Source organism: Hemicordylus capensis, chromosome 2 (genome assembly GCF_027244095.1).
Source record: "Hemicordylus capensis ecotype Gifberg chromosome 2, rHemCap1.1.pri, whole genome shotgun sequence".
Lineage (NCBI taxonomy): Eukaryota > Metazoa > Chordata > Lepidosauria > Squamata > Cordylidae > Hemicordylus > Hemicordylus capensis.
Window position 1 is genome coordinate 34,664,110 of NC_069658.1, and position 15,653 is coordinate 34,679,762.

The 15,653-nt window shown below is 41.9% G+C and overlaps 1 protein-coding gene across 5 annotated transcripts in view; it reads left to right on the plus strand.

Moving 5' to 3' along the window:
• The window catches only part of NDUFS4 (NADH:ubiquinone oxidoreductase subunit S4), a 62,342-nt gene that overhangs the window by 12,113 nt on the left and 34,576 nt on the right, over positions 1–15,653 (plus strand). For all 5 annotated transcript variants that reach the window (XR_008316695.1, XM_053298581.1, XM_053298580.1 and 2 more), the window contains one exon: positions 4,946–5,024. Coding sequence is in view for 4 of the 5 variants with exons in the window: in XM_053298581.1 (XP_053154556.1) it covers positions 4,946–5,024 (79 nt within the window). In the remaining variant the exon portion in view is untranslated. The remainder of the gene's footprint in view (positions 1–4,945; positions 5,025–15,653) is intronic.

Consider the following 15,653-nt stretch of genomic DNA (forward strand, 5'->3'; position numbering starts at 1 on the left):
AATGGAGGCTTCCTTTTCTGTAAATATCTCCACAGTGCTTGTTAGATAGGTATGCCATAGAGGTAGTAGCTTTCCTCCATACTTTCTTCTAGAGTTATGTGCATGTTTAATTGTTAAGCATTACAGTACCAGAATGGAAAACTAAGGTGTTTTCTGACCACTTAAAAAAATTAAATTTAGGAGGAAGATTTAAATGTGTCTTGCAAATGCATTGTCTCAAAATGAAATGCAAACCTTTTTTGTAGGAGAGAAAACACCTCTCTCTCCTCAACAATAAATTCCTTGAATCAAAATCTCCATTAAAACATACAGACCATTTCCGAGCAGGTATGTTCAGGTCTGCCACCTAATGGTGCAGTGGGGAAGCAAACTGCCTAGAGAGCAGGAGGCTGTTGGTTTGAATCCCTGCTGGTGTGTTTCCCAAAATATGGGAAACTCCTATATTGGGCAGCAACGATATAGGAAGGTGCTGAAAGGCATCATCTCATACTGTGCGGGAAAAGGCAATGGTAAACCACTCCTGTACTCTACCAAGAAAACCACATGGCTCTATGGTCACTAACTCAATGGCATAACCTTTCCTTTCCTTCCATGTTCAGGACTGGGCTGGTAGCTCTATGTATTTACTAGGGATTTGCACAAATCAATTGGTGTATGTCTCTGGGGGTAGTGAAGGGGCACTTTAAATGGGATGGGGAAGGTCTTACCTGCCCCTACCACGCTCTGCTGCTGAAGGAACTATCACACAGAAACGGCTGTGTCAGGTGAGCCCTTCCCCCACCCCATTTAAAGTGCCTAGTGGCCCCCAGGCAAAATGTTTCAGCCAGAGGAGCTTGAATTGTTTTCACAGCCTTGATTTAGAAAGAATTTGTTCACATCTCTAGTATTTACAGAGAAGCAATATGTAATGGAGTGAATAGTTATCTTAGATCTTGACAGTAGTCTAATCCCTGTGCTCCTGATCAACTTGGGGTGAGATTGAGTGGGACAGAGCTTCCTTAATGACGTGTGTGAAACACTGTGGCCAATCATCTCTTCCATTTTGCCTCAATTCGGATTTGGCTTATTCAACCATAAATGTTAGCTAGGGCTTCCAAACAGTGGTGTAGAACTGAAATTGCTGCTTCTTGAATTAATAGTAGTGTTGAAGATACTTCACTCCAAAGCTAGCGTATTGGTAAGTTTGATTGATTGATTGATTGATTGAATGCTGTCAAGTCAGTGTTGACTCTTAGTGATCATATAGATAGTTTCTCTCCAGGATTATCTGTCCAACTTGGCCTTTTAGGTCTCTTGGAGCATTCATTTCTGTCGTAATTGAGTTCATCCACCTTGCTGCTGGTCATCCTCTTCTTCTCGGTTGCTGCAATCAAGGCCATCTCGATGGGTTATCCCCCTCCCATGCTCTGCGCCTGGTCATTTGTGCCTCGAGTGAAAATTCTGGATTGCTTTGTTTTATTATCCAATTTTTTGTTTTCCTGGCTGCCCATGGTATCCTCAAAGGTTTTCTCTAGCACCAAAGTTCAAAAGCATCAATACTTTTTTTCTGTGTTGCTTCTTCAAAATCCAGCTTTCGCATTCATAGAGTGTCACATGAAAAACCATTATCTGAACAATTCTAATATTTGTAGGTATAGATATGTCATGGCATCTAAATTTCCTTTTCAAGGCTTTCATTGCAGCCCTACCAAGTGCTAGTCTGCAGCGTATTTCTTGGCTGCTGCTTCCCCTGCTGAGGCTGTGTCCAAAATCTCTGTGTGGGTTGACAGCATACCCTCTTGCCACCCCGGTCAGACCGGAAGTGGCTGGTGCGTGTGCTCACTTCATGCACGCACACTGGCCACTTCTGGTCTGATGCTGACCGGGGTAGCAAGAGGGTATGCTGCCACCCCATGCAGCGATTTTGGACACAGCACCAGTGGGGGAAATGTGGCGGGCGGGGGAGAAGAGCAGCCTCCCTGCTCCTTAAAGGTAACCCCACCACCACTGAACCAGCTCGACCACTGGACCGGTTTGGAGGTCTGGAAAAGGCCCTCCAAACCAGTTCGTGCACATCCCTATCCACCACTTCAATGTCTTCATTATCAATTCTGAGGCTGGTTGCTGTACCTGTTGTCATTAGTTTAGTCTTCTTTACAATAGGTAAGGGAAAGTGTGCCGTTGAGTCGGTGTCGACTCCTGGGGCCCACAGAGCCCTGTGGTTTTCTTTGGTAGAATACAGGAGGGGTTTACCATTGCCTCCTCCCGCACAGTATTAGATGATGCCTTTCAGCATTTATATAATTAATTCTCTTAGCCGGCATGCATGTCCAGGATTTGGCGGCAGAACTCTCACGACACGCTGCAAGAGTTCCGGCAAGAGGCCCGGCCGAGTGAGGAGGGAGGAAGAGAAGGGGAAGAAAGTGGCGGCAGTGGGTGGAGGAGTGGGGGAGAGAAAAGCAGTGACGGGGATGGCGGCGGGCGGGGGGAGAGAAAAGTGGCGGCGGGCGGGTGGAGGGGGGAGAGAAAAGAGGTGGCGGCAGGCAGATGGGAGGGAGGAAAAAACAGCAGAGGCAGGTGGGCGGCGGGGCCCTCTTTGGTCGCCCGCCACCAGGTCAGGCTCTGTGTGGGGGGAGGAATGGGGGGGAGGGCTGAAGAGCGCAGGGCTGGAGGGAAAGGGAAGAGAGGAAAGACCAGGGCAGGAGGGAGAGGGAGGGGGAAACAGCCGGCCCCAAAGTGCTGCACAGATGCTCTGAGCGGGGTCGGTTAGTCTTCCTGTATTGCTGCTGTCCGATATAATACCAGTGGAGATTCAAACTGGCCCTTCTGCTTGTTAGTCAAGCATTTCCCCACAATACCCCCCTCCCAAAACTAGCACTAGGTTTGTGTTTTTTTGGCAAGCAATATACCAAACCCAATCTGCAGTCTGCCTGCGCTATGACAGACTATGCAACACAATTAGCCATGTGGACTTTGGGACACATCTGCCCACATGGCATAATAAAAATGCCATGTTGATTTTGACATTGATGTATACCAGTGCCTAATTTTTACAGGATGTTGGCTTTCATGCAGTCTGTCTCTTGGAGGCATGATAGCATTGCCCATTGCCTAACTCTTCCTGTGATTTCTTTACAAACCTGGACCATGAGAAAATACTACCTGCGTGATAGTCTAGTTTTTATTTTGTTTGTGTTACCTGTAGGAACCATTTAAAACATATTTTCATTTGCAGAGCCTTACAGTGGCAAAGTTTTTAAGTCTTCTAGCCTTTCACTTCTAATAAGTGCAACTGTATCATTAGCATTAAATATTGTTTTTCAAATGCAAGTGAGTTGTTCTCTAGTTTGGAAGCTTGAATTTATTCTACATTTGGGTAGGGTAACTTCTTGTAGTTGTTTTAGAAGTGACATCTTTAGACCACTGTATAGCATCACTTAAGTTTGCATTCTTAGTTCTGGGAGTTAACACATTTTAAAGTATAGCTGATTAATACAAAGCTGATTAATACAAAGGTATTATAGCTGATTAATACAAAGGTAGATTTTTATTTTTGACTTGTCTGAAGTAGGGGGAGGGTTGAAGGATGGGAGGGAACATGCTGTCTTTCTGTCTCACAAGTAGTTGAAATTATCATAACTGACATTCAGAAACTGTGTGATGCTCATGCAGTGTTGAAATCGATGCCAGAAAGGAAGCAATGGCACCTCATAAACAAACTCCCAAGTTCATTTGCATTTGGAAGTCTGTCTGGCTTTGTGAATTATGTAAGTGTTTGAAGGGCAATTCAAAACAAAAGTCTGGTTTTTAAATCCTCCTTGGGCTAAATTTGCTGATCTGAACTTCCCAAAGGAAGAGTAGAATGCAAGTGTAATACATAAATATAAGACTTCATTTTCGTTTTAAGGCAAATTTAAGACAAATCCAAAAAGGTGTGGCTTTGAATCTTTCATTCCCCTTATGCCAATTCTCTTGATTTTACTTTGTTTCTATTTATTTAACTTAAAATCAGTAGTAGCGGTTGAAGACAATTGGTTGACTCTAAAGAACTGTGAGCAGAAGGATAATAACCCCCAGTGCTATTTCTCATACGCTTGCACAGGAGTTAGCACAATGCTATAAGCGGTCGCTTCTAAAGTAATTATCATGCTACTGCTTATATAAGAAGTTGCACAAGCTCTTGCAGAAGCAGAGAAACATTTTTGGATTTAGTTTGCTGTGTTTGGGCATATGCATGCGCATGTGAACACAAAACTCGAATTGTGTATAGTGTAAAGTAGCCCATCTGTCAGATGACAGAAGATACCTTCTGCATTCAAGAGGACATCATTTGAATCCAACCTTGGTGTTTACGCCAGTGTACCACTAGATCAATGCTAAAGTTTGAATTACTTTGCAGGGGCAAATCCTTAGAAATGATCATTGGTCATCTATAGAGGAAAGAGTGAATCAGAGGAATTTTGAAAAGGTCTAGACATTAATTCAGAACATGAGTATAATTCAGTCTTGAGAGTATTTTCGCTTATGATCCTGCTGCTAAACTCTACAACTAAATGAAGAATTTTTAAGAAGGAAAGTAAAGATTTGTCTTTTGATGTCATCCTTCAGGTTCAGAGTTCCAGAGGAGTTGCAGTAGCTTTGTATTTTCCCCCTCCTGTCTGTTCGTGACAACCAGCTACTGTACTTTCATAGAGTAGTACAGTCCTTGCCACTGGCAGTCTCTGTGTGACAGAGAGCCTGTAGGCTGACATAAAGTGCAGCCTGTTGTGAACTGCTAAGTGAGAGTCTGCCAAAAACTCAGCAGACAGAACTAATGGTGGGGGGGGGGGTTGTGCCCTCATCTCTTCCCCTCCACCCTGCTTGCTTTTTTTTTTTTTAGCAAGACGGATATTGTTAGAGTAACTTGTTTATATAAGATTTGTCTCATTGCATGAATCATTTTTAAACTTCAGGTCTTGCACTGCAGGTCACTGAACACTTCCACATGGCTGCTGGCACAGGACCAAGCCCAAGACACGCAACTCATCACAGTTGATGAAAAATTGGTAAGGGTTTTCTGCTGAATATGCTGCCTGAGGGCCATTTCTGTGCAACAGGTATTCAGTATTCCATGGTGTCCCATGCTCTACTGGGGAAATAATATAAATGTAGCTACTAAGCAAAAGGCCTCCTTGAGTAACATGAAGTCATAAAAGCCTTCAGAAGAATATGTACTTAAACATGTAGACTTTTAAAATATGAATTGCATGTATCTTTATGTTGACTCAGCTTAGAAAGCATCAAGAGGCATAGATTTTTATAGCAAATATGCCATTTTAAAATTTCCCCGACAGTTTCCTGTTCAGTGAAATCATATATGATTTACCAGCACTTCCTAAAACTAACTGTTGGGCTCTCCCATTTTAAAGAATATAGTATAAAGGGGCTACGCAGATTAATTGTAAAGCATGTTCATAAAGCCAGTTTTAAATATGCATGAAGAATTACAATTAGAAACAACTGTGTGGCATTCTTCTGCTAATCAGTACCAGATCACAATTTTGGCAGGCTTTAAGTTCTAACATATTGCAGCGTGTGGTCCGTTACTAGTACTGTGATGCAACCTGATATTTATGCTTATATTATACAATAGTCTAACTTTTGTAAAACATCCAGGACTCCTGGTGGAAATATCGTAGCTAAGCTATAACGTCCATTGACAATTGTATCACATTTTTGGGAGAGGGAAAATCTAACACCTAGGATACATAATTCGCAATGGACTTAGCTTTCAGCATTATAAGAGCATGCCTTTTAGAAACAAAAAGGCAGTGGCTGAAAAAAGTATTTTATCTCCAGGGACTCCTTTTCTTCCAAAAATGCACTTTAAAAAAACCCAAACTATTTTCTGTGATTGTTCGCAGTTGGGGGGGGGGCATTCTAGGGCATTCCTGGGTTCGGGGGGGGGGATTCCTGGCCACATCATTGGCAGCTCCACTCGCATATATTCAGGACTGCATGTGAGCATTTCCATGTGTTGGGGAGGAGCGGGATTGTGCTTATTATTTTTGGTGGTACTATTAAATTAATATTAATCCTTAAAGTGACTCTTTCAGGCTGACCATCAAGGATGCAATCCACAAATCTGGTGAACAGTTCTTGGCATCTGTTCCATTGAAATGCTTGGTCTTTGAGTGGGAGCACAGCTCCAAAATCAAATTCCACTTCTGTATTTTTATAACATAGGCACATATATTATATAAAAGACAAACCTGCAGAAGTTATGTTCTGTCTTGTAAGTAAAATGCATTCATTTTTAATCCCAGACTCAAATGTAGCAGCTTCCCCCCCACCAAGTTTTAAATGAAAAGATAATAAATACTATTAATCAGCCTTTATGGCCCTGGCCAATGAAAAATTATTTTTCCTAGCTCCTTCAGAACTAAATATGTCTGTTTTGTCTTCTTATCCTCTTATTTCCCAGTCTAACGATTTTGTTCACAGTTCAGTTACATTGATGGTTTAAAGTTGGTCCTAGTCTTCCCTGCATCCATTGCTTTCTCCTTTCTCTGTTATCTCTCTTCTGTTTCATTAAATTGTGAGTCCTTCAGAACAGGGGCCTGTCCTCTCATTCTATTCAAAGCAGTGAGCATATGGTTAGCACTATATAAATAATAAACTAATTCTGTGTAGTACTGTAAATCCTCAATTACTGTTTTATTCAGCCTCAATAAAATAGTCATCCATAAGATAAATATTAAAAGATCAAGTTCAGTTTATATGTCTATGGCAGTGTGAACTTTGGAAACAAATTATTGCAATCCACTTTTTAACAAGTGACTACTGCCTTCACATCAATCTGCCCAAAATGTGTATCTTGTTCAGTGAATGGGATACATTTAATAAACTTTTAAAAATCCTCACCTTTGTAGTAGGACTCTAGGTACTTGTATATAATTAGAGACCAGCTCAAAACTTTTTGAACTTTGTCATAATTACTGAGATTTGAATAGAACACCTTTCAGATATGCCTTCCTCACCTGCATGGCTAGATTTCTCGCTCAGCAGAGTGACTTTAAAAGAAGATGTACAGACAGTTTATAATGTTAGTTAATAGTAAACTCTTCTGCAAAGGGTTCTTCTTTCTGACCTTTATAAAAGGGTTGCAGGTTCAACTATGAAATAGTTTGACTACCGAAGGATATATTTTAATTAACACAAATTGTAAATGAGACTGTTACATTAGGATGCAGTCACATTGACACTGATTGATAAATTTATGGATGTTTCGGCTATTTAATTTTCTGTTCCTTTTTTACAAGTTAGCATTACAGTGAACATAACTCTTTCCCCCTGCATAAAGTGTACTAAAGTTGCATTTGCCTTTTTCCAAGAAAATTCGACAGCTGCAGTGTGTAACTCTGTAGCTTTTCATAGAGCAGCCAACGTATTGTGCAACTTTGAGTTATATTCTAGCTGTAATTGTAAGCCCTTTCCTAACTTTGCTATGTGCAATAATAACTCCTAGGATTAATAAAACAAGTAAAATATTGTAAATATTCTTAGACTAGTAAACACAGTCTTGAACTCTTCAAAGGATATTTTCTCTGCTGTTTTCACTCAGCTTAAATGCCATATGAAGAATATAGTGGAGCATCATTTTGGTATCAAAACATTAATTGTTCTGTACAGCCAAAAAAACCCTCACACACCAGATTTCCTTAAGAAATGGTTGCTATTATCCATTCTTAAAAAGATACCCCACTTAACATGGCCACACGTACCATTACTTTTTCTGTGTAGGCAAAGAAGACTGGAAAAAATCAGACCTAACACATGGGTTCTTGTGTAGCATCTTGAGTTCCTGTGGCCTAACAGGCTCAGCTGAGCCATCAATGGGTTGAATTCCAGAGGTCTGGAGTTTATCCTGAGGAGCTGATAGCTTGGGTTTGCCATCTGATCTTAGCTGATGTGATAAATTGCAGGGCGAGAGGTGGCCCCTCCAGCTTTGTCTCTGTTTGGGAAAATGCCCTGTTGCTGACGTGAGATGTCAGCAGTGGTCTCCCCTAGTGAAGCTTAAAATGATTTAACTTCTAATGTATGAAACAAAATTGGCTCCAGTACTATTATAGAAGTCATGTTTCTCCTTGTGTAAAGTAGTGTGCCTCGCATATGGTTCTCTTAAACTTCAGTAATTTTCTGCAGTGTTTTTGCATGAGCCATCATCGTTAGCTCAGCTCACTTAAATTCTGCTTTGTTGTTTTGTGGGTATTGTTGTCACGGGTTATTTTCAGGATCAAAAGCAGAAACCTATAGAAGAAACATCTTAATGTGGGCAGGTGCTATAAACTACTATATTAAATATTGTAGTGTTATTAATAAAGGATTGAGTTCTTGAAGCAGTAAACTGGAGTAGGAGAGCCAACGGCAAAGATCATTGCTGCCAAATAAACCTTTTTCAGTTACTGATACTGCGATTCTTGGTCAATATGAGACAAACATCCTCAGATTTTCCAGGTCAATATGAAGAGCCACTTGTTCTCATTCTTGTCAGGCTTTCTGTGCTGGAAGGAGCAGAAGATGTCCAAAGCTGGTGGGGCTTCAGTCAGAACAATGAAATAGCACAAATCTGCATAGTCTTTCCCGTCATACTTTGTGCAGAATGGACCAAACTTGATCACAACAAGTTGCCTTGCTGTGTAGGTACAAGTATGATAGTGATTACAGTTTTGTGTTTTAAATGGACACCTAGGACTTTTAGACCCTCACTTCAGTCTTTAGGAAGGCAACATTAAAAGTGTTAACCCATGCTTCCCTGTGAGTCTGGCTGCTCCTAGGAGATAGAGACACTGGAGGAGAGCTGAGCTCATCTGTAGCTCTTTCTCAGTCATGTTTATATGGATTGGCTCAGAAGGCAGTATTATCTTTTTATCTCTCAGTGGCTGTGTGCCACCCACTTCTTGAATTGGTAGCAGTGTGGGCCACAAGGCAACCCCTTATTTTTCATGGCCTCTTTGTTTCTCCAGGGGACCTGAAAGCATCTCTCTGATCCCTGTCTGCTCCTTTGATCCACTTGACCTCAGGCTGAAGATGAGTGAATGCTGTCAGCTGAGCTGTTTGTCTTTACTTTGTGTTGGTTACGCTTGGGGGCCCAAATAATTCTTTCACTTAAGGGAGCTTCACAATGACATAGTTTTAGAACCTCTAGTAAACAATGTTATGGACTCTTCAGTATCTGTTCTGGAGATCAGTGATTGAAAACTTGTATATTGAAAACTTATAGTGAGTGTTGATTGTTGTGGATATCCTGGCCAATCCTTGGACAGATAACTTAGGCATTGACTTCTATATACATATAAATGAAGAGCAGGCACTTACTCTGTAGTTTTAAAAACTAACTTGAATACAGTGTAGTGCTGAAAAGTGATAGCTTTCTGAAGGCCTATGCAAATAGAGGGTGTTGCAGCACTAGCTATTCAGCAACATGTAGCCTAGTGTTTTTGGCCTTGCTAACTCCTCCAGTCCTGGGGTCTGCTCGATCCTTAAGATTGTCAGCAAGCATATGTGCTTCTTTTTCAAGAAGGCAGTATAATCTTCAATAGGAATTAGAAGGATAGGCTTTCAAGGAAAAGTAATAAAAAATTAGTTTGAATTTGGCTAAAAACAGACTATATAATCCATAAATCTCTTACTTCAGGAAAATGTCAATATTTGAGTGACCATAAAGTATGAATAGCAAGGGTATAATGATGCTACAGCATGAGCAAAAGTAGAGAAGCGTAGTGGTAAATTACCTAACTGTGCCATCCTGTGTGTGTTTGTGCAGGTGTCAATTTCACTGAGTTTGTTTAGAGGTAACCTGAAGCTGTGGTTCAGCCTAATTCCATGAAACTTTTCCAAGGCTTAGGAGCTCATGCTTCCTTCTCCCACATTCACATGAATGTCTGCTTCCAATTTAGGTTACAATAAACCAAGATCAGTCATGACACCCAAACCAACCAATCTCAGCTAATTCTAATCTTCTTGAAATAAACTTTGAACTGTAACTCACTTCAAAGCTTGGGTACAGATCATAGTCTATTTCAAATAAGTAGGTTAGACCAAACTGAGATTGGTATGTTTCAGTGTCATGACCAATCTTGGTTTATTGCAGAGCTGCTCTACTTTGGTCCTCCAGCTGTTCTTGGACTACAGCTCCCAACATCCCTAGCCACAGTGGCCAATAGTCAGGTTTAACTAGGTTTAACTGTGATTCCACATTATGAGCCCTTTCTCATGACCAGTGAGAAAGGTCTACTTGGTTTGCAGGGAGGAAACCCGAAAGCGCTTACCTCCCTGCAGATGGTCATTCCGCTGTCCCTGGGCAGGCAGATTGCCTGCCCAGACGACCACCAACTGCTGCCAGTGGCTCCAAGGGTCAGGGTGCCAGGACGCACCGCAAGTATGTGGTGCATTATGGGGATCTTCCCTCCCTTCCCCAAGTCTGCCGCTGCGGCTGACACACCATCAAGGAACCGGGGTTAGGAGAGAGCTCACTCTCCTAACCTCTTTTACAAGGGAGGCTTCAAAAGCGGGTTTGCTGCCATGGTGCTGCTGGGATTGACCCAATCCCAGTGGTTCACACACATGTGCGAAACCGGACTGGGTTCCCTTAACCTGGTTTTGCACACACATGTGAATAGCCTGTAAGTCTGAACCATCCCTGTGCTATATGAGATTTCCTTCCATGGAAGTTTGTACTAAATAGGTTCTGTGTACTTTCTCTCTCTCTCTCTCCAGTGGGCTCCTTTAGGCTTCTTATTGTTTAACTAGCATATATGCTAAAGGATTTCAATTTGAATCATAAATAGTATGTGTTGTAGATTATTTTAAATAAGTAAACCTATTATTATTATTATTTCAACACTATCAATTGCCTGACCAGAAAGCTATCCTGAAAGTAATTTTGCAAGCATCAGGCAAGTGACTAATTGCAAGGCAATTTATTGCAGCTAAGTGAATCCCTAGGACAAGGGATTTGTAACACTGGATCAGAGACTGTCTCTTTGGGGGCATATTGGAGCTTCCTCCTGACCTTGACAAGCTCCTTCTCGCCCCCCTCCCCGAATGACTGGCGCACAGATGGGCTGCAAGGGCAGCAGCATGAGCCTGCTAAGGCCAGAAGTCCTGGATGCAACTGAAATTGCCTGCCTCGAAACTAGAAGCATCCTGAGAAATAACTGACCAGTTGATGTCATTTATTAAGCAGTCTGCATCATAGGAGCTACCTTGTTTTGATGATGGACTGGAACTGGTATAACAGTTGGAGAGAAAATAAATTCTCTTCAGCTGAAGATTCCCCGTTCTGTAGGGCACAGCAAGTGTAGTTTATTTTTGGTCTTCATGATTCTTTTATTATTTCTTGTTTACACAGTCAGACAGGTAATATTGACTGGTTTGTTTTATCCAGGCATCGAGTCTTTCCCAAGGACCTGGGATGGCTGAATTTTATTATCAATATTGTTGTTGTTGTTATAGATATTGTTGCAAAATATAGGCTGTTCCCAGTAAAGCTGCTTTTTGTAGTTGGCCGATGGTGATTTCTGTGGACCCTATGTTGTTGAGGTGCTCTTCAAGTTGTTTTGGAATTGCACCTAGGGTGCCAATTACTACTAGGATTATTTTGGTCTTCTTCTGCCACAGCCTTTCAATTTCAATTTGTAGATCTTTGTATTTTGTTGTTTTTTTCTGTTTCTTTTTCTTCTATTCTGCTATCCCCTGGTATTGCTATGTAGATTATTTTGACTTGTTTTTCTTTCTTCTTGACTACAGTTATATCTGGTGTATTGTGTGGCAGATGTTTGTCTGTTTGTAGTCAGAAGTCCCATAATATTTTTGCATCTTCATTTTCTACAACTTTTTCAATTTTATGGTCCCACCAATTTTTGGCTAAAGGTAGCTTGTATTTTTTGCAGATGTTCCAGTGTATCATTGCTGCTACCTTGTCATGCCTTTGTTTGTAGTCATTCTGTGCGATCTTCTTACAACAGCTGATCAGGTGGTCCACTGTTTCATCTGCTTCTTTACAAAGGTGGCTTGCTGTTTGTTGTGGATTTTTCTACATTTGCTCTTATTACATTTGTTCTTAGTGCCTGTTCTTGTGCAGCCAGTATTAAACCCTCTGTTTCTTTCTTCAAGTTGCCATTCTTAAGCCACTGCCGGGTCTTGATGATGTTTGATTTTCTGGTTATATTGTGCCCCCAACAAGGCCTTACCTTGGCATGGTTGTGGGGCCTGCGTGCTCTGAGGAAGGTGAGAGCTATGCCAGAGGTTCAACCATACTGGACAGGTGTCATCAGAGGAGCCAGACGAAGAGTGCCTCTCCCATAAACAATATGGTGAGATGTAACTTTAATAAATCTGTACCGGATCGGTCGTCGCCCCGGGCAACAAGGACCGCACCAGGTGCTGGAGTCCCTGGACATCTGGTGGCAAGTGGGCTACAGGACTCAGGATCTTAAATTGAGCAGCCAGGTCTGGAGACTGCAGGGTTACTGGAAGAAACGTCGGTTAACCAGAAAAAATATACGAAAAACACCAACAAGGAAATAATGATTTGCTGTGGCTATTATTATTATTATTGATTTGATTTCTATATCACCCTTCCAAAAATGGCTCAGGGCAGTTTACACAGAGAAATAATAAATAAATAAGATGGGTCCCTGTCCCCAAAGGGCTTACAATCTAAAAAGAAACATAACAGACACCAGCAACAGTCATTGGAGGTACTGTGCTGGGGGTGGATAGGGCCAGTTACTCTCCCCCTACTAAATAAAGAGAATCACCACATTAAAAGGTGCCTCTTTGCCAAGTTAGCAGGGGTTTTAATGTCTGCTTCCTAGGATGACAACTTAGAATAGCTGCTAATATTATGCATTTTGCAGTGTTCCATACAAAATTTAACTTTTGTATTCAGCTAGGACATTTGTCACTGCTTCAGGGTTTGCACATATGGCAATCTGTTTAACAAAGAGAATCTGATATACCATAGGCCTTTACCGAGATTCTTACGATTAGCACAACCATTTCTGTTGGTGACTGTAAGATTTACTGTGGCTGGGGACAAGACTAGTCTTTAAAAACTCGATGCAAATAAAAGTTTCACTTTTTATTTACACTTCTGAGTTGCATGCTGATAGGCAGTCCATGATCTGTGGGCACGAACACGTGCTTTGGATGGGTTTGTTTGATAACCCTATCTGAGTGAAGCTTGACATTACATTGTCATTTGCGGGCACATAGACCAATGTTTAAGATTTTCTATAGAAGCCAAACTAAGAATAAATTGATGTTTTAAACGTAAAATGGAACATATGGAAGCAAGGCAATTTAAATCAACAAGATGAATTTAAAGCATTGATTTAAATCAAGGTTTCGGTACGTACTTAATATATTTTATGGCAATCATTTCCAGAGGAGTAGCTGTATTATTCAGTTGTAGGGAAAATGACTTTGGCTGACGTCCAGATTAATGCTGGGTGTTTGCTACAGGAGAGGAGTGATCACGTCTTCCCTTCGGAAGCCCACTGTGCCTTCCAGAAATATGTCCCTGAGGGTCATAATCCTCAAGGAGATATTTTCAGAAGACACCTCAGCCTTCAAAGGGAAGGAGTGATCAGCAAAAATAATCCCTCTCCTGTAGCATGCACCCACAGTTTAATATGGATGTCAGCTATGTGGTATCATAAAACTAAAACTAAAAACATTATTGTAGCATAAGATCTCATGGACCTCAGCCCCCTTGAGGAATGGAGGATCATAGTCCCAAAATGTTACACTATAATAAATGTGTTAAGTCTTCTAGATGCTATAAGACGCTTTGGTTTTTAAGTGTCATTTGTAGCAGTGATAGAAAATCTTGCATATATGTTGCTTATTTAATGGCTAAATGCTCATTATGCTATGTGAAGAGCAAGAGCTGGAAGTTTTTGAGTAGAGCTGTTAAGCAAAGCTCCTTGCTTGTTTACAAAGGACTAAACATTCAGCATTAAAGAACTGAACAAATTGCAGAGATTGTAATTAGATGATAAAAACAGCATCACCCAGGGGGACATGGTAAATGATCCTTCTAGTGGTATAAATCATAGCATCTTCTGAGGCTAGGAGTTAGATCCCAGTGCCTATGGTAACTTGCCAGCCCTAGCTCCCAGTATCAAGCCCTAGAAAACTATATCTGAAGCTCTCGAGGGATGTATTTTCAGGAGTCAAAGGGAGATGGACACAACTCTCCCCTAGCATCAGCATAGCATTGTCAGCATCACTGCTTCATTAATCTAGATGTTGGCTGTCTTCCCCATGAGCGGGATCTCTCAAGCCCAGGCCATGGCCCTGTGTGCAATATGTCACAAGCGGTGGCAGAGCCAGACCGCGAGCAGCCGATGCCCGACCACCGCCACGGCCCCACTCACCCCACGTCTGACATCAGACGTGGGGGCGTGTCAGATGCCAGACTCGGCTGTGTGGTCCGGCTCCCGAATGGGGCCGCACGTTCTCAGTGCGGCCAGGAGCAGCTCTTCCTTAGCTTAAAGACCGCCCCATCCAACTCTCATGCCGCCCTGTCCAACTCCCAAATGGGACCACGCAGCCCTGTTTGGGAGCTAGATTGGGGCTGGTGCTGCATTTGTAGCACGGCCATTTAACTCCCGAATGGGGCCCCGGGGTTATTTGAACCCGTTCGCCCAATGGTGGCTCCGCCCCTGGTCACTAGTGGGGCTGCTGGTGGGGCAGGCCACAGACCACCATTTGGCTCGCTCCACCATTGGGTGTTGGCTTTTTGAGCACACTTTTTAAAAGTTCTTATCAAACCAGAATGGCAGAATAATTAGTGGTTGACATAAGAATATGTTCAAGCAACAAACATCTTTGCATTTCAAGTATCAATTGTATGGTTCAAAAACTACTATATCTTGGACTGTTGTGATGGTTGTGTACATGTTTATTTACTAACAACATGGTTGTGGAACTGCTGTAGTGTGTATTTTATGTATGTATTCATTAGGTTTCTCTCTCACTTTTCTACCCCAAAGCACACCACAATATTTATAAGGTTTAAAATATGCAATTAATGTTAACACAAAACAAAACATTAATAACCAGTCCCACTGGGGCAGGAGTAGGTGTCTGATGCCTGTGCCTGTTTGCTTTCCTCCCTCTCCTTGTGTTCTCCTCACAGGGCAGTGGGTCTTGCATGGCCCTGTGGTGGCAGAAAGGACAACTCGTCTTGAGCAGGGATAGAAATCCAGTGTCTTTGCCTGCCCGCCTGCCTCCCCCCCTCTCCTAGCATTTTCTTCATAGGGCAGGTGGCAGAAAGAATAAAACTGTTGAAGTGAGTGAAAAAACTCACAGGGAAATCAAATCCTCCCTGTAGGTAAATTTATTTTTTATGTATTTATTTTTACACTTATATCCCACACTTCCTCGAAAGAGCCCAGAGCAGTGTATGTGGTTATTTCTATCCTCACAACAACTCTGTGAGGTGGGTTAGGCTGAGAGATACATGGCTGGCTCAGAGTCACCCAGTGAGTTTCATGGTTGAATGGGGATTCAGACTCGGGACTTCCCAGTCCTAGTCCAACATTGTAACTATTACATGATGCTGGAGACACATTGTTGTCACCTAGCCTAGTCTGTTCATTAAAAGTAATTTAAAGGTGTAA